At 48.2% G+C, this 23,471-nt stretch overlaps 1 protein-coding gene across 1 annotated transcript in view; it reads left to right on the top strand.

Moving 5' to 3' along the window:
* The window catches only part of TMEM273 (transmembrane protein 273), a 45,091-nt gene extending 21,969 nt beyond the window's left edge, over positions 1–23,122 (top strand). Inside the window, 4 exon segments of the mRNA XM_057505365.1 lie at positions 12,184–12,237; positions 13,111–13,251; positions 18,259–18,282; positions 23,013–23,122. Of these exon segments, the coding sequence (XP_057361348.1) occupies positions 12,184–12,237; positions 13,111–13,251; positions 18,259–18,282; positions 23,013–23,122 (329 nt within the window).
* The last annotated feature ends 349 nt before the right edge of the window (positions 23,123–23,471 follow it).

The raw sequence follows: 23,471 nt of genomic DNA, 5'->3' as shown, positions 1-23,471 counted from the left end.
TTTCTGGATGGGATTGTGTAGTTGAGTGTTAATTTTTCTTTGAAAATTTGCTGGAATTCTCCCATGAAACCATCTGGGCCTGCATATTTCTTTTTTTGGGAGTTTGTAGATTATGAATTCAATCTCCTTAATAGTTATAGAACAATTCAAAGTATCTATTTCATATGGGGTCAGTTGTAATAATTTGAATTTTTTGAGGAAATGGTTCATTTGATCTGAGTCACCAGGTTTTTATGTGCAGAGTTCTTCACAGTATTCCCTTATGATATTATCCTGATGTCTGCAGGGTCTATGGTGATACCTTATTTCATTTCTGATACTGGTAATTGCTGTCTTCTCTTTCCTTTGTCAGTCTTGTTCAGGGTTTGTCAATATGATCTATCTTTTCAAAGAAACAATTTTTTGTTTTACTGATTTTTTTTCTGTTATCTTCCTGATTTCAATCTCATTGATTTCTGTTCTTATCTTTATATTTACTTCCTTCTGCTTACTCTGGCTTTAGTTTGATGTTCTTCTGGCTTCTTCAAATGATATATTAGATTATTGATTTAAGACTTTTCCTTTTTCTTAGTGCTATAAATTGCCCTCACAGCACTGATTTAGCTATTTCTCACTAATTTTTATATGTGTTTTCATTTTCATTCAGTTAGCAAATGTTTTGATTTCCCTTGGGAGTTCCTCTTTGGCTCATAAATTATTTAGAAGAATTGTTAGTTTCCAAGTGTTTGGAAAGTTCTCTGTTACCTTTCTATTATTGACTTATAGGGTCCATTGTGATCAGAGAATACACTTTGTATGATTTCAGTTCTTATAAACTTGTTGAGGTTTTGATCCAGAGTATAGTCTATCTTGACATATCTTATATGAATTCTTGGAGAGAATGAATATTCTGCTGGTGTTTGGTCCTGTTGCTTGGTAGTATGACTGAGTTTTTTATCTAATATCGTTACTGATTGTTTTAATTGTTGTATTAATTGTTGAGAAAGGGTTTATGAAACCTTCAACTGTAATTGTGTATTTGTCTATTTCTCCTTCCCATTTTATCAGTTTTTCTTCACATATTTGGCAGCTCTGCTGCTTGATGTATAGATATTTAGGATTACCACGTCTGTTTGAGGAATTAAGTTGACTCTTTTATCATTATGTGATGTAATATAATGTAATGTAATATGTCTGACTCTAATAATTTTCTTTGCTATGAATTGTATCTGATATTGCCATAGCCATTCCTTTCTTTTTATTAATGTTTGCATGGCATTTCTTTTCCTATCCCTTTACTTTCAACCTACCAGTTATATTTGCAGTGAATTTCTTATAGACAGCAGACTTTTTCATTCACTCCCAATTAAACCACCTGTGCTTCCTCGTTAATGTAACTGTAAGCAACTCTGTCACATCCAGACCCTCATCTATCCACCAGAATTGCTCAAACCGCTCCTTTTATCAAATTTGATTCCATTAAATAGCTGGCTAATGGTTCTCAGTAAGATGAACTGGCTCACTCTGTCCTGCTCGTCTGAACAAAACAGATGAGCAGCTGAGGAATTTCTGCCTGGAACCTGGCTGCACCCAATTCAGACCTGTACAAACCTGTGCACACCTTCAGGCCACATTTTCAAGGAATTGCTGTCCAGGGGAAGAGGCAAAGGGCCCGGAGATGGGCCCATGAGCTATCCCATAGGACTGGGATACAGGCACATCTGGGCTTTCTCTTTCATTAAGCAAATACTGATTTTCACCAAGCTCTACTGGGACACAAAGTTAGGCCCCTAATGAAGGAGTTGACAGTCTATGGGGAGGACAGTTGCAGTGTGGTGTGTTAAGTACTGAGATAAAGGAAACATGGTGGGAAGAAGAAAAGCCCTTGATACAAACTAGTATGTCTGGGAGGGCATCCTGGAGGAGGAGTCTTGTTGACTGTGAATTGTTTATGCCTCTGTCTGGTTGAAATCCTTCAGTAGTTTCCCACTGTTCCCAGGACAGACCAAAGCTTTCACTGTGCCCACAGAGCCCCCAGTCCAGTCACTTGCCCCACCCCATGCTCCTGCTCCCCAGCCCTATGGGATATCTGTCCACTTTCTGTCCAGCTTTGAGGGCTCCTTATGTATCGTCTCCTCCTTGTGGACACATGTGGAATGGACTATACTCTGAGTCCCCTCCCCCAGGGCCCCAGAGATACTCTCTGACAGCACCCCCCACCCCACTCCTAATAGCATACTGTTTTCACGTGTGTCTGTTTGGAAACCTGTTCCCTGACACACTGTCCTACATTAGGGCCAGGATCTGGTCTCACTGGGCCACCACCCAGCCCAAGCCCAGTAACTAGCATTCATTTGTGACTTGATTTGTGCGTGAAGTGGAACTTCTCCTCCAGAAACCAGTCTGTAGGAGCTGCAGAAATAAACCTGGTCGGGGCACGAGGAATGGTGTTCTCAGAAGAGAGGGGAGCCCCTGCTGAGGCTCGGGTGAGGGTACCTAGACTGGAGGGGAGGGCAGGGTGAGGCTGAGAGGTAAGCACAGGCCAGTAAAAGAGCCATAGAGAGAAAGGTTTGCATAATCCTGCAGGGCATTTTAAGCAGCCTTGAAGGAAACACCCCCCCAGCAGTGGTGCAGCAGGGGGCTGGTGATAGGGAGACTCCCTAGGAGAGAGAAGACAGGCTGGGTTTATCCAGGGCCATGCAGCAGGGCCTGTGTTGGCTTCTGAGGCTGCACTGCTCATCTCACACCTGCCTCCCCACTGGAAGCAGCGTGTGGCCCAAGGTCAGGGGCTGTGGCTGAAAAGTTGGTGTCTGTCACAGCTTACGTGGCCCACACTCAGCCCCATAGATGACAGTGCTGGACAGGGCATGCCTAGGGCTCTAGGGAAGATTTTGGAGACATGCAAAGAGGGTCCCTGGGCTGACCTTGGGGTACTAAAACACAGGCCCTTCCAAACTACAGACAAGCCCTAGTCATTGGGTCACACGTGACACATTAAGAAACTGGGGTCAGCTTCAAACCACTGTGCACCCTGCCTGCTGGCATCAGACCCTTCCCTGGATCCAGGCTGATCAGGTTCAAACTGCACAGCTCTCCTATTCAGGTTTGGGACCCTGAGAGGGCACATCACCTGCTGGGACTCCCAGTGAAATGGAGACTGGACTCTGGGAGAAAGGCCCCTGGCCCATCCTGGCTTTAGAGGACCCTGCATGTTACACACACATCCAAATACAAAGATGTTTTTTTTTCTTTTTGGTCTCATCAGGAAGTCTTCTGAAAGTTAAGGAACTGGGTCAGCACACAGTCATAAGGGAGAAGGAAGGGGCAGCTGCAAGTGAGGGTGGTGTGTTCTGAGAAGGAAAACCACAGCCTGGTGGGGCCTGGGTGGGGAGGGGCGGCTTTGTTTCAGTGACAGACAGACATTCCTCAGCACATAACCAGAAAACTGCACTTCCTCCCTCCACCTAACAAGCTAGTTGGGGGAGATGTGTCTTGGTACTGCCCAGAAGTTCACGGGGGAAAGCAAGGTGTTGGGTAGGAGGACCTGCAGGGAGTGTGACGGGGCCAGGCCCCACCCTGAATCCTGGAGGGTGCTGACATTCCAGGAGCCCCAGCCTAGGCTGAGCTTCCTCCTGCTCTGCCCAGAAGACACTGCGAGCCCTTGGTGGTCAGTATAAGCTGATCTCCCCGCTTGGGAAGGTGACCTCTGGCAAGTGGATTGCAGGGCCCTGCATGTAGCTGGATCTCTAACTTAAGTACTTAGACAGGTGGTATGCCCTGGGCTCTGCATATGTTAGGAGATGACTTAAAAAAGATAACCATGATGGAAATGCTGGACACAGATGCTGGCAAAGGGTAGAACTCAGTGAAACTCTCTCCTGGTAGATGGAGGCAGATGGCTTGGCATTGCCAAGGTCCCGGGGCTCTTGCATTGGCTGGTTGTTGTAGTTTCCTCTGCAGCGTCACGGCCCCTTCCCCGTGGACCAGGCCAGCTGTCATCCCACAGCCCCACCCCAGGGCACATGCTTTGCTCAGCCAGATCCCCAGGGACTCCAGAGCGAAGCCTCTCAGAGGCTGAAGAGCACAGTATGAATATTACATGAATAATAATAACCCCACCACTTAGCGGTTATGCAGCATTTTCCTCTTCCACAATATTTTACCATCATTAATTAGTTATTCTGCACTGCTTCCAGCCTTCCCTGCTCTCTCTGCAAAGGCTTGCTCTTGAAAACAGTCCTTCTCTGATCCAAGCCCCATTGTTGAGTGGGTGGGCTGTCCCCCACCTGGAATCACGCAGCTGTCTGGAGACCAGAGACCTGAGCCCTTGATGGGGAGCACAGTCTCCTTTCTGATCTGAGCACCTCCACAGAGCTGCCTCCTGGTGTGCTCTGCTCCCCACATCTCCCACAGCCCCCAGGAAAGCTGAGGATCGCATTTCAAGTGAGTAATTGAGTGTTTGTGGAAGACGGCTCCTGTCTGCACTTTTTTCTGCTCCCACACACCTTCAGAGGGTCCTCACAGCTGCACTCTGTGTGGGACCAGGCAGGTTCTTGGTAACCAGCCACATTGCACAGGGGCCACTGAGCTGGGGGTTGTGTCATGTCTGGCCCAAGGCTCCACTTGCTGAGCAGTGGCAAATGGGGCTCAGATGTTCTGGTTCCAAGTACCATTCCTTCTCACCCACCATGAGGTCATAGGAGAGTTTCATCTAACCACCAAGACGTTCAAAGATGGAGCAAATGCCTCTATTAGTGAGTGGCTGATAGGGTCGACTGGGTGTTCTGGCTGGGGCTCCTCTGGTCCAGCCCTCCCTGGGTCCTACCATCCACCCCACAAGCAGCTTTTTTCAAGGTGTCTCTGCCTTTCTAGCACCTCTAGCTCCCTCCATGTTTCAGCAGCTCCCCTGCCAGGTATGGCAGTGTTTGCATGTTACCACTTCCTGGCCAGCCTGGACCTGGGGTCCCTGGGGCCTCTGCCCCTTTGGGAGTGCTCCCTGTGCCTGCAGCTCCCTTGGTTCAACCTTGGGCCAGTGCCGGCTCCCTGCCTCCAGCTCCTCCATTAGCCTGGAAAGGTATTGATTAGTTTGGCTTCTGTAGCTGAGTGTTTTAATCCCAGTGTGTGAATCTTTAAGAATTAATTAGCAAAGATTGCTCAGGAAAAACAAAGTGGGCACAAGTTTTGATACTGTCTGGTCACCCACAATTACTGTTTTCCTCTTAATTATGAGGCTATTTCTGGAAGCTGGAGGCATTTTTTCTTGTGTTTTCTTCCTCGGGTTGGCCTCTCCATCTTCCTGGTGGCCAGTCTCTACCCAGGGTGGCCATGCCCTGGCTGGCTGTCCCATCCTCACCCTCTGGAGAGCCCCGAGAGCCTCAGCTTTACCCATGCCCCTTGCTGCTGTGACCTGCTGAGCTATCTTGTTTATTCCCAAGCCTTTGTGCCTCCTGGGACCCCCTGGCCTTTGTTGGTGCCTTTTCCTCTGCCTGGAGACCTTCCCTGCCTGTCCCTCCCCTGCCTTCTGTAGTTGCTATTTGTCCTTTCATTTTTAATTTAATAATGCTCACTCTAGAGGACCTTCTCTGACTCCCCAGGCTTGTTTAGTTCCCCCTTGGTTCTCCTGGATGGCTAATGGCCACACTTCTATATGTTAGCAGGGATCATGGTGCCGATTCCTTACTCACTGCCCACCTTCTGGACACCAGAGCCCAATGCAGGCCAGGGGCTGAGCGGTCCTGAGCTGGGCTTGCAAAGCATGTGGTCTGACTGGACATGCTCTTGGACAGTAGAAGGAAATCCATGGAAACTGAGGAGGTGTCCTGAGGCCTGCCCTCGCCCCTGCAGCCCTCTCTGCTTTGCCCTCCTTGCTGTATGTTCCTTTTGCTGTCCATCCCTTGAACCTGCTCAGCTTTGGCAGAGTGGGGCCTGCCAGGAGGTGCACAGGAGGACAGGGTCACCTGCAGCTGAGGAGAGGAGTGGCCATGCCCTGTTTACTTGAAGTGTGGCAGCTTCAGTCTCTCTGATGAGATGAGGGATGATACTGAGGAGAGCAGTGTCAGAGGAAGGCTCTAGGCTCTGGTGCAAACCCAGCCCCCACTGGGAGCAGGAGTGCCACCGATCCCAGGCCAGCAGGGGTCCCCTGGCATTCTGCTTATCAAACGGCCACATGGAGGGGAGAAAGGGCCAGGGCCACCTACCTTGTTTCCCTGAGAAGTGGACCCACCTGTGAGCTCTGAGGAAGGGAAGGGGCCATGAGCACCCATAGCACCAGAATCAGCCCAATTAGAGAAGCATGCCTTGTGTTCCACTGACCCCAAGGTCACCTTCCATTGCTGGGGCCAAATGCACAGAAAGGAAGGGGCTGTCTGGGTGAGTCATTTCTCCATGTCAGGGTCTTCTTCGGTCCCCATTTTCCGATGAGAGAGGTGAGGCCCAGGATCACCTCTGCGTGAAGCATAGCTGCATTGTCCCTCTGATTCCGCACTTCCAATTCCCTTTACTGCCCTCTCCCAGTGCAACCCAGCTGTGTTTTACTTGTGTGCGGGACCTCAGGGTGAAGCGGCAGAGGTGTCACAGCAATGCTAGCCATGCAGGCTTTGTGCGTGTTCCACATATGTTGCATGCGTGTTCCATGAGTGTTCCTGGTCTCAGAGTTACAGGAGCAATGCTGGTTGACTTGTTTCTCTGTGGCTGAACTTTACTTCCCTCTTGAGCCCCGTTTTCATTCAGTACTAGAAACTCAGTCTGACAGCTTCAAGCCACTTCTGATTTAATGCTCCGTAGTTCTGGGGTAACTTCCGGGCAGTTCGGGATGCTTCCCTTCTACCTTCTCCTTACATTTCCCAGGAGGAGAAATGAAGTTCCAAGGAATCTCACATGTCGTCATGTTCCTGGAGGTAACAGCTCACCCTGGGCTGTGTGAAGTGTGTTCTTCATGCCAGAGGACCAACTGTGGGGTAACATAAACAGGACAGCACAGGAATGACAGGTGGCAGGGGTGATCCTGAGCTAACAGAGGGGAAGGGGCCTTCCAAAGGAGATGGCTTTGTGCTAAGTCCTAAAGAAGAATGAAGAGCTTCCCACAGGGACAAGTGCATCAGAGCACGTGCAAAGGCATAGAGGTTCCCAGGGTTGCTTGGCTTGAGCATCTTAGTTGGGTTTATTTGAGGCTGTGCTGGCAGTTACTTGTTTTTGTTCATAGTCAGTGTCTTTTGCTCCCATTTCCCCCTTGCCAACCTGATTTCCAATGATGCTCTGTGATGGACCTGACACCTGAGTCATCAGGACTCTTCTAATTGCAAATGAAGAGTTACCCAGCTCAGAATAAAATCAAGGTGAAGAAGATGTTTCCATACAGAAGTAACTGAAAAGTGAAGAAGAGGTGCTTCAGGCACAATTGGACTCAGGGGCTCAAAAGCCATCTTTAGGACTTGGCCTGAGCTTGGCCCTGATCTGCGGCAGCTTCAGTCTCAGCAAGTTGCCTCCATACAGTGGCTCTCCCTTATCCCCACAACTGCCAATTTCCAAAGGAACTCCCTTTTCTCTAATATTTTCCCTAAAGTCCCAGAGTTGGGACTTACAGGCCTGAGTTGGATCACCGGCCTTGCCTGTTGGCCATGACCGCCCACAGGAAGGAGGCCTGGGCTAGTGGATCAGGAATGTTCACACAGCCGCCCTGGAGCTAGCCCTCAGGGAACAGCATGGAGGTGGTTCCCCAGAGGAAAACCAAGGTGCTGCCAGCAGCCAGGGCATCAGGGGAGGTGGGCATGCTGCACAGCACATGTCTACCCCACACACCCCCATTTAGACTTCCTCCAGCTAGTGGAGACTGAAGTTTACAGGAAGGTTCTAGCTTCACCCATGTCATTCTGATCTTTTCTTCAGTGTAAATCTTGTCTCTCCTGTCACTCTGTGAGCTCCTTCCTGGGGGACAGGGGCCTTGGGTTGCTCTCGGACCCCCCTGGGCACTAGGGCCATCCGAAGCACATTGTGGGTATGTCACTCCTGTGTGTTGCCTCTGTTAGGAGATGATGGGTGCCTGTTCTAAGCATTTGAAGCCCTTCCTCTAGCTGGGAATGTCAGAATTTGTAAGATCTAAAGTGTGAAGCCATTCTGCAATATTTAAGTTCTAAGATGAACATGGCCAGGCATCAGTTGACAAACACTTAGGGCAGCCTTTCCCTATTTTTAGTTCAGATACTTATAGAATGACATCTGAGTGCATGCATGCCCACCACCCCACAACTGGAACCTCACAGCCTGATTCTGCCCAAATAAGGGTTGTGGAGAGTGCCAGCCCCTGTGAAGGGTGGGCCCAACAGGTGTCGTGGACAGCATGGAAGGTCTGGATATGAGGAATGGGACCTCAGCTGGTCACATTCCCACTGGGATGAGGCAAGGCCATGTGCACCTTCAGTTCACTCTCCCTCGTGGCTGCTTTCCTCTGCAGGCTGCCCTCTTCCTCCTGGCGGGGGGTACCCAGGGAGCCTCACAGCCACTGGACCATTTACTCTTGCAGGAGCCTCCTTCCTGTTGAGAAACCACTTGCTGAGAGCAGGCTGTGCCTGCAGGACTGAGGTGGGTGGGGCCGCTGGAGACAGGCTATTTGGCTATTTGGCAAGGAGGGGTGGAGAATCAGGTCTATTGGCTGGTCTGCTGCAGCCTTGCCAGGGGGGATGAGGAGGAAGCAGGGACTCTAGACACAGAGCCATGAGTGCCTTTGTACATCTTAGAGAAAGGCACCATATGCTGGCACTGGCCGGGCAGGTGTAGCCTCTGGTGTATGGTTTGGTGAGAGCTCCTGGGTTCAGGCCCACCCTGGGCACATGCTGGGATTGTGTGGTTGGTGCGGCCCTGGATCCTCAACAGGCTCCTCTAGAGACCCCCGCCCTCTGCTCTAGGCAGCAGAGGGGCCGCACCTGGGACCTGTGTTTCTGCCCTCTGCACCGGCTCAGTGTGGACAGTCCCAGGAGTATCTGAGGTCAAGTCAGATTTGCCTCTACTGCTTGGTGACTCTACCCATCAGCAGGGTCCCTGCATGTCCCTAGGGAGACCAGCCTTGGCACAGCCAACCTCTGCTCAGCCCCCTTGGACTTTCCCCTGGATTGAAGAGTGTTCTCTGGAGGCTAAACTCCCTTCTCCTGTTGGCAAGAGAACCCAGAGAATTCCCACAGAGAAAGTGCAGTGTGGCTTGGGTCTCTCCCAGACCTGAACTTGGAGCACTCTGGAGGCCTCTGGCTGTGGGGCAAACCATCCCACTAGGGCCATCCATCCTCCAGCTACTTTGCAGAGCCAGGAGAAATCAGTACTGGAGGCTCGCATGGGTCAACGGCCCAGGAGGGTCTCCCCCAGCTCTTGACCCTGGAAGGGGGTGGGGGTAGGGCCAGCTACTGTGCTTTATGATGGATCCTCACCCAGGGGCTTGTTAGAGTGCAGGGCAGAGATGCAGAGCACAGGGAGGGCTGCACGGAGGGACCTCTCTCCCCAAGGAGGGGAAAGACTGCCGCCGAGTGGCTGTCGGGCTGGCTAGCAGGAATTACTGGGACAGGATGTGGTCTGCTGGAGTGCAGAGCATGGTCCACAGCCCAGGTTTGTCTGTCTGCAGCCAAAAGAGTGGTAGCCCTTTTGAGGGAGGGCACTTATTCAGTCCCTGACCTCTGATCTCACTCAGGAGAGCCTGAAGCCCTGAGTGCCTTTGTGGTTTGTTTGGGGCCAGGGACTACAGACAGCTTCACAGCCTGGGACAGACACAGGATGGAGCATGAAGAGTGGGATCTAAGGGGCCAGAACCAAAGGAGGCTGAGGAGTGGGGTCTGAGCTGAGCTGCAGCTGCAGGCTCCCTGCCAGGGAGAGGCAGGAAGAGCTGAGAGGGCAGGACAACACGACTGGCATGGGAGGTAGACAGAGGATGCTGAGCAGCCTGGTGAGGACTGGGGGCTGGTGTGCTGGGGAGGGCAGGGCCAGGCCCTTTTGGACACTACACACTCGGTCTTTTCCCTCATTCCTTCTCCGGCCTCGCCCCAGCCTAGCTTCATGTGTGTTCCTGAGTGTGGGTAACCCCTTGTGTTTCTCTCTCCTTGGTTATCTGGCTCCTTCCGTCTTTGCTTTTTCTGATCTGTGTTCTTTCTTTATTCTGCATTCAACTTTCATCTCGGGTTAGTATAAAGTTTTATGCCACATGCTCCATGTGAAGAGTGATGGTCGCCAGGTGAGGACCCCTGAGATGGGAGCCAGGAAAGATGTGTATGTGTGAGGCAGGTGCGGAGGCTGTGCCTTAGTGGGCCTGGCCCCCCTTGCTGATGCTCTGCCCCACCCCAAGCCCTGCCTTCTGCCCACAAAGGGCAGAGAGAGGCCAGACTGGTGTAAGGAAAGGAGCCAGGGTGAGCACACAGCATAGGCAGCACCTAGCCACAGCCACTCAGTTTATTGGCCTGAGAGCCCAGCCAGACCATGTGCAAAATACAAGTCTGTGTCCCATCCCTGGGATGGTTTTCAGCCTAACTGGAGCAGCAGGATTAAAGTAAAGAATCAGTGTAAAGAAACAATGAAGCTCAGTGGGGCCTTCAGAGAAGTGACAAAAGCAATGTCACAGATGCCACAGGGCTATCTGTGGGTCATGTGTGGGTGGATGGGCCCCACAGTGGGGATGAGTCATAGAGGAAGAGAGAAGTCATTGATTTCCAAGAGGATTTTTGATTAGAACAAGGCTGTGTACTTTTACTTCAAAATCTCCCCAGCTTTATCCATCTACCAGCCACCGGAAAAATCCCTCAGCTCCATTATCATGCTCAGTTTCCCACCAAACAGACGCAGAGGGAACGTGTCCTCTGCAGAGCGTCAACCCCATCTATCACCCTGGGCAGCACCAAGCGTGGTCAGCATATGGAGCCACGTGGATGGAAAAAGTCTTTGCTGCTTTGGTGAGCAAGTTCCTCAGCCATCATCTAACCTCTGATAGGTCAGGAATTGGAAGGTGCATCCCCCTTGGAGCTCAGTTGGGGAGCATCTGGCACCTCCCAACGAAGTCATCTGCTCCTTTTTATGAGGAGCTGGGGTTGTGGCACTTACTGCGTCTGCCTTTACCTGGATGCTTGAACCTGAGAATCACCAATCCCTCATCCCCACTGCCCTGCCCAGACCTCTTCAGCCTGTGGCCTTCCTGGTGTTGGCGTCATCCGGTTAGCTCCCTGGGATTCGAGTTTGCTGAGTCGTTCTCAGCACAGGGGCAGGCTCAGACTCTGGCCTGCCACGTTCCCCTTCTCTTGGTCCTTGGGCACATTATCAAGTCCTCAGTTCCTCTGGTTCCTCATTCATCAAACATTGAAGATAAAGCACCCATCTCAAAGAGTTGTTGCTATGAGTATCAAACATACTGATACAAGTGTTGCACCCAGTAGCTGCCTTAAAGTAAGTGGTCAATTAATGTATGCCTTCCTCTCCCAGGCCCACTGCTCTGCCTTAGCTCTTCTAGGGCCTGTCTTCAGGGACCATAGCCCCAGCGTGTAAGCCATGTCTCCTGATGTAAGGTATCAAGCCCTAGCTAGTTGAGTGAGACACCCTGGAGCAATGCTTTAACACCATCCTTCCTTCATTCATTCATTCATTCAGCAAATGTCCATTAATGCTTCCTATGTGTCTGACAAATGTTGGGGGTAGAACATCCCACAAAATACTTGGCAGTTAGGAGTCCAGTTAGGAGTCCAGCAGGAAAATGTAAGAAGAGTCAGAAGGAAGTAACACGGAACCACAGTGGGGTGAAGGAAGGGGAGAAAGTGGGGCTGGGCAGAGAGAAGAGCCAAAGGCAGTAGCTGCCCAGCCTGTGGGAAGAACTGGAAACAGTGCATTCTGGCTGGGAAGAGAGGGTTCGTGGGACTCACAGAAGAGGCCAAGGAAGCAGGCAAAGGTCTGAGAGTGGGTCTCAGAAACCATGTTGAAGAGCTGGCTTAACTGAACTCGGTGGGACTTCTCTCCTGGTCCAGGTTTTGAGGAAGACTCTATTGTCCCAGAAAGGCTCCCCAAGACTCTCTGGCAAGCAGGGTACCACCTCTGTGCTGAAGGTGGTGGCCAAGCGGGAGGGGTGCCTGTGCTGGGCTTTCCCAGATATATGGGAGTGGGAGGTTGGGGCAGGGGTTTGGCCCTGAATCCCTGGCCTGATCACAGCCAATAGTCTGTTCTAACCAAACTCTGGGCTTTCTTGCTTTGCAGATGTTGGAGGAGCTCAAGTGTTTACAACGGGCAAGTCAGCTGGGGCTGAACCTGGTAGGTCGCTGCCCAGCTTATTCATGTGCATGGCTGAGGGGACAGGAAGGAGGCACTCCACAGGCATGGTCAGCTGGGGCTGCGCTGGTATTGACTTCCTGTCTGTCATCATGCAACAAGGGCGGTGCTACCTCCAGGCCCACCTGGGTGGCTAAGACAGCTTTATCCCAAGGTCGTGGTTCTACCTCATAACCTGTCCTCAAAGGAGGCAAAATCATCAGGGTTCCCTGTGCCTGCTCTCTGTGAGATGAGCAGCTCTGGCCCCACAGTTCCCTTCTCTGCAGCCAAGAGCCCCTGCCGTGCATCCTTGCCCTCATGGGTGCCTTCCCTCCACCTGCACGGTCCCAGCTCCTCTCCCCATCAAGGGCTCGCGTCACTTGCACATTGCAGTTTGCAGGTTCTCTCCTCTGTTAAGTTTCTCAACCCTCACACCAGCCCAGCCCACCTTTGGCTTGCCATTAGAGTGAGCCTGTGTCTTCCCCAGCTGAGTGCAGGCTCCTCTAGATGCAGTCGGCTCTGTCACCACAGAGCAGGCAATGAACACAGCCTGGATACATAGATTAATGAGAGCATAGAGAGGAAGAGCTAGAGGAGGCCAGAGAATAAGCCTCAGCTACTTGGGAATGACTTCCATAGCTGAAGGGACCAGGGGTGGAGTTCCAGAAGGTGGGGATGGGACATGGGTAAAGGGACAAGGAGCAAATGTGCTCTCAGTAGGGTGGAAAATTAGGTCTGTTCCAGTGGGTCGGAGAGTGGAATTTTAGGTCCACATGCATGACTTTGGACTTAACCCAAATATGAAAGGAGCTGTAGAAGACCTGTGAGGGTAGTGATTGATTAAAGCCCATTGTTCAATTCGTCCCTGCTCTTCAGATATCAAATATGCCATCATTGGGATGGCTCTGGGCATTTCCATATCGGCTGGCTTCCTGGCCCTGAAGATCTGCATGATCAAGAAGCACTTGTTTGATAATGAATCCTCAGACCTGAGAAACACAAATCCAGGCTTCAATGGTAAGGGAAGAGTGATGCTCAGCCCCAGCTCTGCCCCCACCTGAGAAAAGGACACATCTGGACAGCCCCCCAGTGTGAGGCACCCAGGGCCACTCCATAACAATGGCTAGTGGAAGAATTAAAAAGTGGGTTGAAAAGAAATGCAGTGAACTCTGTGTGTCTATCTTCCTTTCCTCCTCCTTTCTCTGTCTCCTCTGTCTCTCTGTACTTTTCCATTAGTTGCTCTTGAGATTCTTAAGAATCAGGTTTTTTGAGAAACATCAAGAAAGAAGCTGAGTTGGCTACAGACATACATATCTATTATCTTATCCAAATACAGTGATCAGATAAAATAGATCCTGAGAGGAAATGAGGCAGGATGGCAGGGGATGTGTGTCAGTACTGACTGTGACTAAGTTGTGTTTTTGTTTTTGATTTATACATAACACTGGGCAAATTCTTCCTAGAGCAGTGCTGAGTATGTCCCCTTGATCCAAACCGAGCTGGCCCCACAGGGTTCTGGGTGTCCTGTTGGCACCTGCGGGGAAGCACATCCCACTCAGATTTGAGCAGTCAGTTTGTGAGTTTTGTTAGCAAAATGCAACACTGATTTGCATTCCGTTTCTCTCAAGGTGAGACTCTCCAAAATCATCCATGGTTGTGTAAGACCGCTTAAAATAGGGTGATGATGCAGTTTTGCATGACGCTTTCCTGAGGATAACAAAGGAGCCTGGCTGCATCTCTGGAAGATGAAATGGTTACGATCTGGGAAGTTATGCAGAGGGGGCATGGGGGCCAGGGCCAGGAGAACATGCTGCACTCCAGGGCTTCCTGAGAGGCCAGAGTGGCTGATTACACAAGCTGCTTAGTCGGTCACAGGAGTCTGCTTACCACTGACTTTGTATCCTTGTGAATATTGGGGAGGGTGGAGAAAACAGACTCTTCATCATATGGTGGGAGACATGCTGGATCTCTTGAGGCCAAGAAAGCCCAGGCAGCCTGCGGAAGGGGGAGTTGAGGAGCCAAGGTAAGGGTCCAGGCAAGGCTCAGCCCCACCTGTGTGCTGAGCTAAGGGAGCTCAGTGACAAGACCTGGGCACAGAAGCTCCAAGAGTGCCAAAGAGGAGGGGCGCAGAGCATTCAGTCCAAGACCAGCGCCCCAGTGGCCCCAGCTCAGGGAGCCTCTTATACTTCCCAGGGCAGCTTGGCTCTGACACTGGATCCCAGTTGCCTCGCACTGAGCCAGCTGCACCACCAGTCATGCTGTCTCCTCCCTAATGCCCTGCTTTCTCTCTTTAGATGCCCTCCAGCTAAAGAAGAGAGCCCCAAGGTAAGGTCACATGGTCAGTGAGGGGTAGCATTTTCCTCCTGTTTTATCCATTCTGCTCTCTTGCCTGCCATCCTAACCCTTTTCTCCACTCTAAAATGCTTCCTAGGGGAATAGGATGCACTCCATGGCTCCCCTTCTCTTCTTTGGGTCAGTGGGTAGGGTCATGAAGTTCGGGGGGGCGGTGGCCACAGAGTACATTAGCCAAAAGGGGCTTGGGTTTGCCTCTGCACACCCTAGGTTAGATTCTGCCCCACCCCCAAAGTAGAACTCCCCAGAGCATCTCCTCACACTCAGAATGAGGTCTCCAGCCTCTGCTGTGACTGACTTGGGAGGCGACATGTGGCTGGCTACACGTTACCTAGCTTCCCTGCTGAGAACCAGCTATACTGCCCTTCTGCATAGAGCCTATGTCCTCCAAGGATGATCCTGCCTCAGGACCTTTGCACTTGCTGTTTTCTATCATATGGATTCTCTTTTCCCAAATAACCACAAACTTTGCCCCTCATTTTGTTCATATCTCTACTTCAATGTTACCATTTTGTTTTTGATGGTCTGTTTAAAATAGAAACCCCTCTCCTCCAACCATTCTTTTCCCCTTACCTAGTTTTATTTTTTCTTCATAATACTTGCTGACATTTTATGATATATTGATTTGTCTATTTGTTTGTCATGGTTCTTCTCCTAAAATGTAAGATCCTTGAAGATGGGATCTTCCCATCCACCCCTGGAGCCCCAGCATTTAGCATAGTGCCTGGAACACATTGGACACTCATATATGTGTTGAATGAATGAATAAATGAATGAATGGGCATTAGGACAAGGATGCTACATGCTGAGGATTAGGAAAAGAGAAGACAACCTCCCTTAAAGTCCACAGGGATGATAGATACATCACAGATGCTTGTTGCACAGTGTTGGGGTCAGGGGAATGCTGTGAGGGGCCTAAGCATGTGTGGCCTTGGGCCTGGGATGCAGAGAGGTGCATAAACCAGCTGGGAAAGAGGATGTCTAGGATGCAGGTGAGACCAGGGCTGCATATAGAGGGACAAGAAGAAGTTCACTGGGGGAAGATAGAAGTGCTCATTGGCAGAAGGCACCTGATACATATAGGTGTGCGTGTGGTTAGTGTGGAAAACATTTGGGGAGCAAGCACTCAGTGTGGCAGGAGCAAATGCTTCATATGAATGTGTGGAGAGAAGAGGCTGGAGAGGTAAGAGGTTTCTACTCATGGAGGGTGGGGGAGTTCTTGCATGCTAAGTGATGGAATCTGAACCCTATCCTAAAACTCCTGGTCAACCACTGAAGGATCCTAAGATGGAGAGGGCTGGAATATCTTTTATGTTGTAGCAGCATGGAGGAATGGGCCCAACTGGAGACAGGAAGACCTCCTGGGAAGCCTTGCTGGAGCAAGAGTCTGAGCAATACTACAGAGGCAGCCAGCCCCAAAGCTGTGGGTGGGGAAAGATGCAGCCACACAAGGGGAGGAGGAACCCAGAGCAGTGCAGTGTCTGCTGGGGTGGGGAGGTCCTCTCTGGGTGGTGTGTTCTAAGAAGTAGGTGGTAGAGCAGGTTTGGGCTTTAGGCTGTGGGGTTGAGATGGTGACTACATTTTTGAACATGGTGAGTTGGAGGCTTCTGGAGACTTCTACATAAAGAGATGTTTAATAAGTGGCCTTAAGGTCAGAGGCTGGGCTGAGAAGGGGTGGTGGGTTTTTGGAAGGAACTGGAAGCATGGTTTCCCCTCCAGTTCTTCCCTGGGACCCAAGACACAGTGAGTACTGAGACGTTCCTATTGAAGGAGTAGGTGGGTTCACGATTGAAGGAGAGACAGCTGTGCTCACTGTCATCAGGGGGATGCTCTGGGCATGAGCAGGGAATGGATTTTCTCCAGGTCACTTTCTCGAGCATCTCCTCCTCTTCGATGTTGTCATTTCCACCAATGATTTCTCATTGTTAAGCCCGGCAGCATGTTTCATCAGCTCTTTCTCCAAGCATGCCCTTCTCTGTTTCTAACTCACTGTTTCTCTGTCTCTTAATCTGTCCTATCCTCTGTCTCCCCCTCCACCTCATTTCCCACCCACAGGGGCCTGGACTGGGGGAGACAGTTGTGATAAGGGCGACCATTTACCTCAGCATTCAAATCAGGGCTTTTTGAGAGCTCCCAACCCATGAGACCACTCACGCATGAAAGTAGAATTCCAAGTCGACCAGCTCCTGAGGCCCCCCTTTCCCCACCCTAAGCAGCCTTGTCCCTGGGGCAGCTCTGTCTTTTTCCAGCCCTTGGAGGTTGGCACAATGCCAGGTTCTCCTGTGTGTGCAGCTTTGGCCCCCTTGTCAGGAGGGACTCCTGTCCCAGCTCCACCTCTGGGCTGGGTGCTCACTCAGACTGTCCCACCACAGAACCAGGAGAGCCCGACTTTCATCAGAGTTCATTGTCATTTTGGCAGACTGGGGCATGGGAGGCCATGGGTTGAGGCTGGAAGGATGAGAAGGATTAGCTCTCAATGGCTCAGGTGGGGGCTGGGGGGCAAGGGAGGAAAGCTGCATCTGGATGGATGAACCCCAGGCCCAGAACCTGCACCTCCTTTGGGGGCCCAGCTCTTCTCTGTGCCTGGGGGGTGGGCAGGATGCGAGTCAGTTGTGGACGGATGGGCTGTGTCTGCAATGGAGAAGACTGTCCACTACACAGCCTCAGGGACCCTCTGCTGGGTGGCTGCGGCACCCTGGGTGTGTGACCCGCTCTGGCCTTGTGTCAGGACAACTGAGTGGTCAGGTGGAATGATTCTCATTACCTGAGAGTGACTGATGTTAGCTGGGCCATCCAAACCACCCAACACACTGAGGGGCAATTTGAGTTAAGGTACTTCCCTTTGGAAACTCTGGCGCCCTCTGGAAATCTCTGGGACTTGTTGCAGATCCTGTTTTGGGGCCATCTTAGTCATGAAATTTACAAGCAGGAAGTATTTCATAAAGCCCAGTTCTCAGTTCTGGTGCATGTGTTTATGCACTTGTGCATGCTAGCAGGAAGAGGGGATGGGAGGCACTCTGAGGACTCATAATGAATGATGGACACTCGTGTGTAGGTGTGAAGATGCTGCTGTGAACAACACTACACAAACCAATTTAAACACGTCACTGGACACAGCCTCTATGGCTTTATGTTCCTACATATGGTCATGTCAGAGGAGGATCTCAGTTTTCATGTGTTTGGAAATTCTGGATTATTCAAAACAACAGTTTATAGGAGGTAATTTCAATAACCAAGGTGTGGTGGCTGCAACAGCCATTCAACAGTGAACACTGGGAAAGTGAAGTACAGGAAAAGGAATAGGAAAGGGGCAGGAGGAAGGCAGGTGGAGGAAGGGAAGGAAGGACAGGGGAGTGGTGGGAGTTGGGAGTTAATAGCTGGACAGGAGTCTCTCTCTCTCCCTGATACACTACCCCACTGTGTACAGGGGGGTCTGTTCTTGGCACATATCGTACCAGAACTCCTCTACAAATAGAAAGATTTTTGAAGAGAAGGCAGGCACAATTCAGATTTCTGAAACTAACACTAGATGGAGTCAGACTGAGTTAGGAAGAAGTTTGACCCTAAAGAAAAAGCTAAGCACCAGCAAGCCATTCTCCTGGAGCAAAGCTTTACATGTGCTTTTGTTATCTAGGGATGATTTGGTGAACATCCTGTTCCCCTGTTTTGCAGGTTAAACCTCAGTTTTTCCAAAAGGTGAGCTGTAAGAGTGATCACTGCTATTGCAAGGAGGAAAGGCAGTGAGTGGGTCTCCATGGTGTCTGTTGCTTTTTGGCATACCCCCACGCAGGATGGGAGGGGGATTGCTCGCCATGGGCCACAAGTCCTTGTGCCAGATCAGGAATCAGAATTTAAATATCCATCTATCTCTGTGTATATATTTGTTTTTGCAGAAAGTCCTAATAGAGTGGTACTTTGGTGAGATTTGAAATGAACCTGTGGGCATTTGCCCAATTAGAACTGAGAAAACTGGGTTTTAACAGCAGAATAGTTAGCTTCATTTTACCAAGACATTTACTTTGACAAGGCCAGTCAAGCCATTAGTTAACTTAGTCCACCTGATGAAAACAATTCCAGAAGTTACCATTTTGTCATCAAGCTATCGGCTTGGCAGCAGTATCTGCTTTTTGCTGCTGCTGCGGGGTCTCAGAGACAAGGCCTGGGTGTTCAGGATAGCACCTGCAGGAGGGGACGGGACCCTGGGCCACCTGGATGAAGGAGCCCTTCTCCTAGGAAAGGAGGCAGCTCATCTGGGTTTATCCAAATTGTTGGTTACAGTGCACGTCCCTGGGCCCACTTTCCCGTACCTTGTGCCTTCTTTTTGAAAAGTCTTCAGATCCACAGAAGAGTTGAAAGAACAGTACAATAAAAATATACACACCCTTCACCTAGATTCACAAATGAACATTTCTTCCCTTTTGCTTTTACTCTGTGTACATACATTTTTTTCCTGGTCTACTTAAAAATTAGTGGAGGTATCATGATATTTCACCCCTAAATACATCAACATGTATCTCCCACCTAATTACGTACAATGACCACACCTACAAAAATGAATGATAATTCAATAATATCATCTATTACACAGCCCATATTCAAATTTCTCCAATTGCCTTGAAAGTATCATTTATGGCTCTAGGTTTCGAAGCCAGGATCCAATTGTGTTTGATGTTGTCTCTTTTTTGTCTCTCTGTGTTAGACAGCTCCTCTGCCTCCTTCCCCGTGGCATTATCAATTTGGAAGTACTTTTGTATGATGTCTCCTTTCCTGGGTTTGTCTGATTGTTTCCTCCTGAGTAGCTTCAGATTGAGAACTTTGTCAGGAGTGCCACAGAGGTGATACGGCATATTTTTTATTGTGTTGCATCAGGAGGCATGTGACACCAGGCTCTCTACCTGTTGGTGATGCTGCATTTTATCAACTGGTTAAGGAAGTGATTCCTAGATCTCTGCATTGTGGAGATAAATTTTCCCATTTGTAATTAGTAAATAATCTGCAGGGGAGTACTTTGGGTCATGTGAACATCCTGACCCCTAACAATTCTTCATGCAGTGATTTCATGCCTACTCCTGACCCATTTTTGAATCAGCCTTTCCATGGGGGGGTTACAAAATACTGAGCTTCTAATTCTAGTATTCCTTCTATATTTATAGCTGGCATTATTCCAGAGAAAAGACTTTTTCCTTTCCTTCTTTTCTCTTTCACTTACTTGCTGAATATTGTTATTATCATGATTATGAATTTCAATGCATTATAATTCATCATCATCATGGATCTTTGTTAATGCTTAAATTGTCCTAAATTTGTCCAGTACAAGTCACTTCTTGGTGGCTTTTGACAAGATCTCATTGGTCATTGAGCATTTTTTAGACTTCTGATACAACATAATATCCCAGACTCACCTTGTATTGTCCCCTGTGCAGACCTGGAATTACCCATTTTCCTAGATCCCTGTTTATTTTTGTTTTTTCCTCCTTTTTGATGTGGAATCATTTTCAGAAACCAAGTTCTAGGTACAGTGGGTGCTCATGGCTATGTGAGGCATTATTGCTTCTAGGCCCTCTTAATGGGCAATCGGGAAATGTCTATTTAAATCACAAACTCAATACCATCAGATGGTTCTTAAGGTTTCCTCATTCCATAGTTCTGTTTTTCCTCCTCCAAAGTGAAAACCAGGTTTCTCAATCATATAGATACTTTTACCCATTTGCACTATTCTATAGTATACACAAAATACTGCCAGAATAACAGTAATGCTATACAACTGCAAACTTGCGTAGTAACTTGAAAATTTCTTTGCAATACTTTTTGTTCTTAGAATTTAGCCCTCTATGTATACAGTGCTGTGTTCAAATTGAATTAATTATTTTCTGTGTGGTTGTGCTATCAATTTGATACAGAGGTAGAAACATTTGTTTCAATGTGTATGCTGTTTTAATGTTTCCCTTCTTAATTTTTTGAATTTCATTTTTTGAGTATGGAAATTATACATATGATTCAAAGATAAAAATATGTAAACAGGTAAACTCAGAGAAGTCTTGCTCTCATATCTGTCCACTCCACCCTGCTCCTACCCACTGCTTTGAGGTAACTATTTTTGATAGTTCCTACTTTATCCCTCCTGTGTTCCCCTTACAAAAACAAATTTAATTAAAAATTATATACATAATTTTTATAAAATTGATGTATTTGTATATGTACATATATGTGCATATATATAGTTTATTTTTCTAGTTCTTGTATGGTTTTATTTTTTATTTGGATCTCTGATCCATCTGGCATTTATTGTGGTGTGCAGTATGAGATATAGATCCAATTTTATCTTTTTCCCAGATGGTAATCCAGTTATTTCAATATTACTTTTAAAACCACCCTGTTTTCCCTAGTGTTTAATTTGCCACCTCTATCATGTTCTAAATTTCCATGCGTACTTGGACTCTTTCTAGACTTTATTTAATTTTCTAATGGCATTTGTAATGTACTAGCACCACACTCTTACTTGTGGAAGCTTCATGGCTCCACCATCTGGCAGGACTGGTCCCCCCACAGGCCCTTTGTGGTTCCTTTTCAGAGGCATATTCTTGCTATTCTGTTTTACATATTTTTGCATATTTGTTTTTCCATTTGAACTTTAGAATCAACTTCAGCATCTATCTACGGAAACAAACATCTTGGCATTTTTATTGGGGTTGCATTTCGTTCATGTATTAAACTGAGGGCGATTGACCTCTTTATAATGTTAAGCAGTCCTTCACTGGAAAGAGACTTTTTAAAAAACTCTCAAGAGAGTTTTCTGATTTTACTTTTATTGGTTTTTCACATTTGTTGTTAAGTTTATTCCTAAATATTTTATGTTTTTGTTGCATTTGCAAATGGAGTTTCCCTACTTGGTCATTGATTGCTTATGGATTTTTTTTTTTTTGGTATGTTCACATTATAGTGGCTGCCTTATTGAATGCTCTCATTGTTTGTGTTTGTTTTCTTCTTGATCTCCTTGAGTTTTCATGATATGTCATCTGTCAAATTGTAGATTTTCTTTCCCAATTCTATTTTCTCTAATTGTTTTCTTTTCTCCTACTGCATTGGCTAAAACTACCAATGTTAAGTAACAGTGGGAACAGTACGTAGACAGTTTCCAGAAGTCCCTTTCTCTTTTTCTCTCTCAATACCCAGCTCAAGTCTACAGCCTGCTTCACCTGCTTGTCCAGCCAGCAGATGCTATCTTGGTCTCTGCCCAGCTTTCATCTTTTTCCTGCAGTTTATGTCCGGCTCTCTAGGGGTTCATGACACACCCATATGCAAAGGAGTCACTGTCAGAGAAGGGCTTCCTCCATGGGGCAGCTCACAGGGCCACTTCCCCAGCTCAGTGCTGTCAGGGGTGAAAGGAGGTTGCCCTCCTGGTCGGCCCATCTTATGTGGGATTCAGTATCCCAAATACAAAAGCTGGCTAGGTCTAGCCACTTTAGATCCTCATCTTAGCAACACCTGAAGGGACTCTTTGAACACAGGACTTGTTAAAAATAATAGGAGGGCTGAAGTTTCTGTTGAGTCCCTGGACCTCTAGACCAGTTATTTTAAACTCTACGGCTTTCCACCATCCCTTAAAGGAGAAGTACAAAATCCTGAATCCTTCCTCTACTTTTCTTTGTCACCCCCTTGCTTGATTCCAACTTGCTTGTCTTCTGTCTTGGCTTGGTTGCCATCAAGCTCTGTACCCCTCAACCTGAGGCCTTAACCCTCCATACATGGGGTAGGTAAGTACATATTATCCCTTTTGTGGCCTTTGACTTGGCTTGTCCCATTGATGCTTCACTCTGCCCTGTCTTTCTGCTGTTGCTACCCCTTCTACCATATTAGATGTCAAGATATTGGGACTGAATATGTACAGTGGAATGGCATGAACAAGTATGCAGCATTCAATGTCAGCACAAATATGTCATCCTGTTATAATCATGAATAGTGTCTATGTGGAACGACAGTGAAGTGTTGGTGTGAATTCAGTCTCTGTGGGTGGAGGTGTTGGTGAAGACCTTAGCTGAGAGTAGCTACAGCATGTTTCTGCCCAATATCTAGCCCAAGATCTGCTTACTGTGTGTCAGGGACTGGTTTGGTGACCTCACCTTTTCTTCTGTGTTTCTGATTATATATATAATTATATTATTTATATATTATATATGTAAATATAAATAATATAATTATGAATTATATAATAAATAAAATAATAATACATAATATATGTAAATATATATTATATAAGTATATATAATATATATATATATATATATATACTGCTATGCCATTCCCTCCCATAAAATCCGATACGCTATATACGGAAACACCTCACCTCTGTAACATCATGTAGTACTGACTTGAAGGTATCATTTCCAATTACCTTCCCATGGGTTTGTCTACCCTATTTCTTATAGCATCTGCCCAGATCTGTGGTGCAAACTCTACACAAAGTGGCACTCTCCCTTAGATATGCATATTAACCTAGGGGAATGATTTCTTCCCCTTTTGCCATCAAAGTAGATGAGACTTTGTGACTTGAGATCTGGCAGGCAGAAAACAATCTCTAGGTTGAGCTCCATCTGAGAAAAATCTCCCCTTTACCTTCAAGCCACTGGTCTTCAGGTCCTTTTCTATGTTGCACAAGGAAAAGTCCCCCTTGCTAAGATTTGCTGATGAAATCTTTCATATCTGCTTAACTGTGTGTGTTGCATAGGCAGATACCATGTTACTTAGAGCATAATCACTGCCAATAAGTTTTCCAGATGCTTCTCTTCCTTTGCAGAGATGCACAAGTGCTTGGGCTCTAAGCAAACAGCCTCTTCAGAAGGGGTTTGGCAGTCTGGACAACTGCCCATGGTTGCAGTCTCGGGATG

Source organism: Manis pentadactyla, chromosome 8, assembly GCF_030020395.1.
Source record: "Manis pentadactyla isolate mManPen7 chromosome 8, mManPen7.hap1, whole genome shotgun sequence".
Classification (NCBI taxonomy): Eukaryota; Metazoa; Chordata; class Mammalia; order Pholidota; family Manidae; genus Manis; species Manis pentadactyla.
The sequence above is the reverse complement of the archived record's forward strand: the minus strand, read 5'-3'. Positions and strand labels throughout refer to the sequence as shown.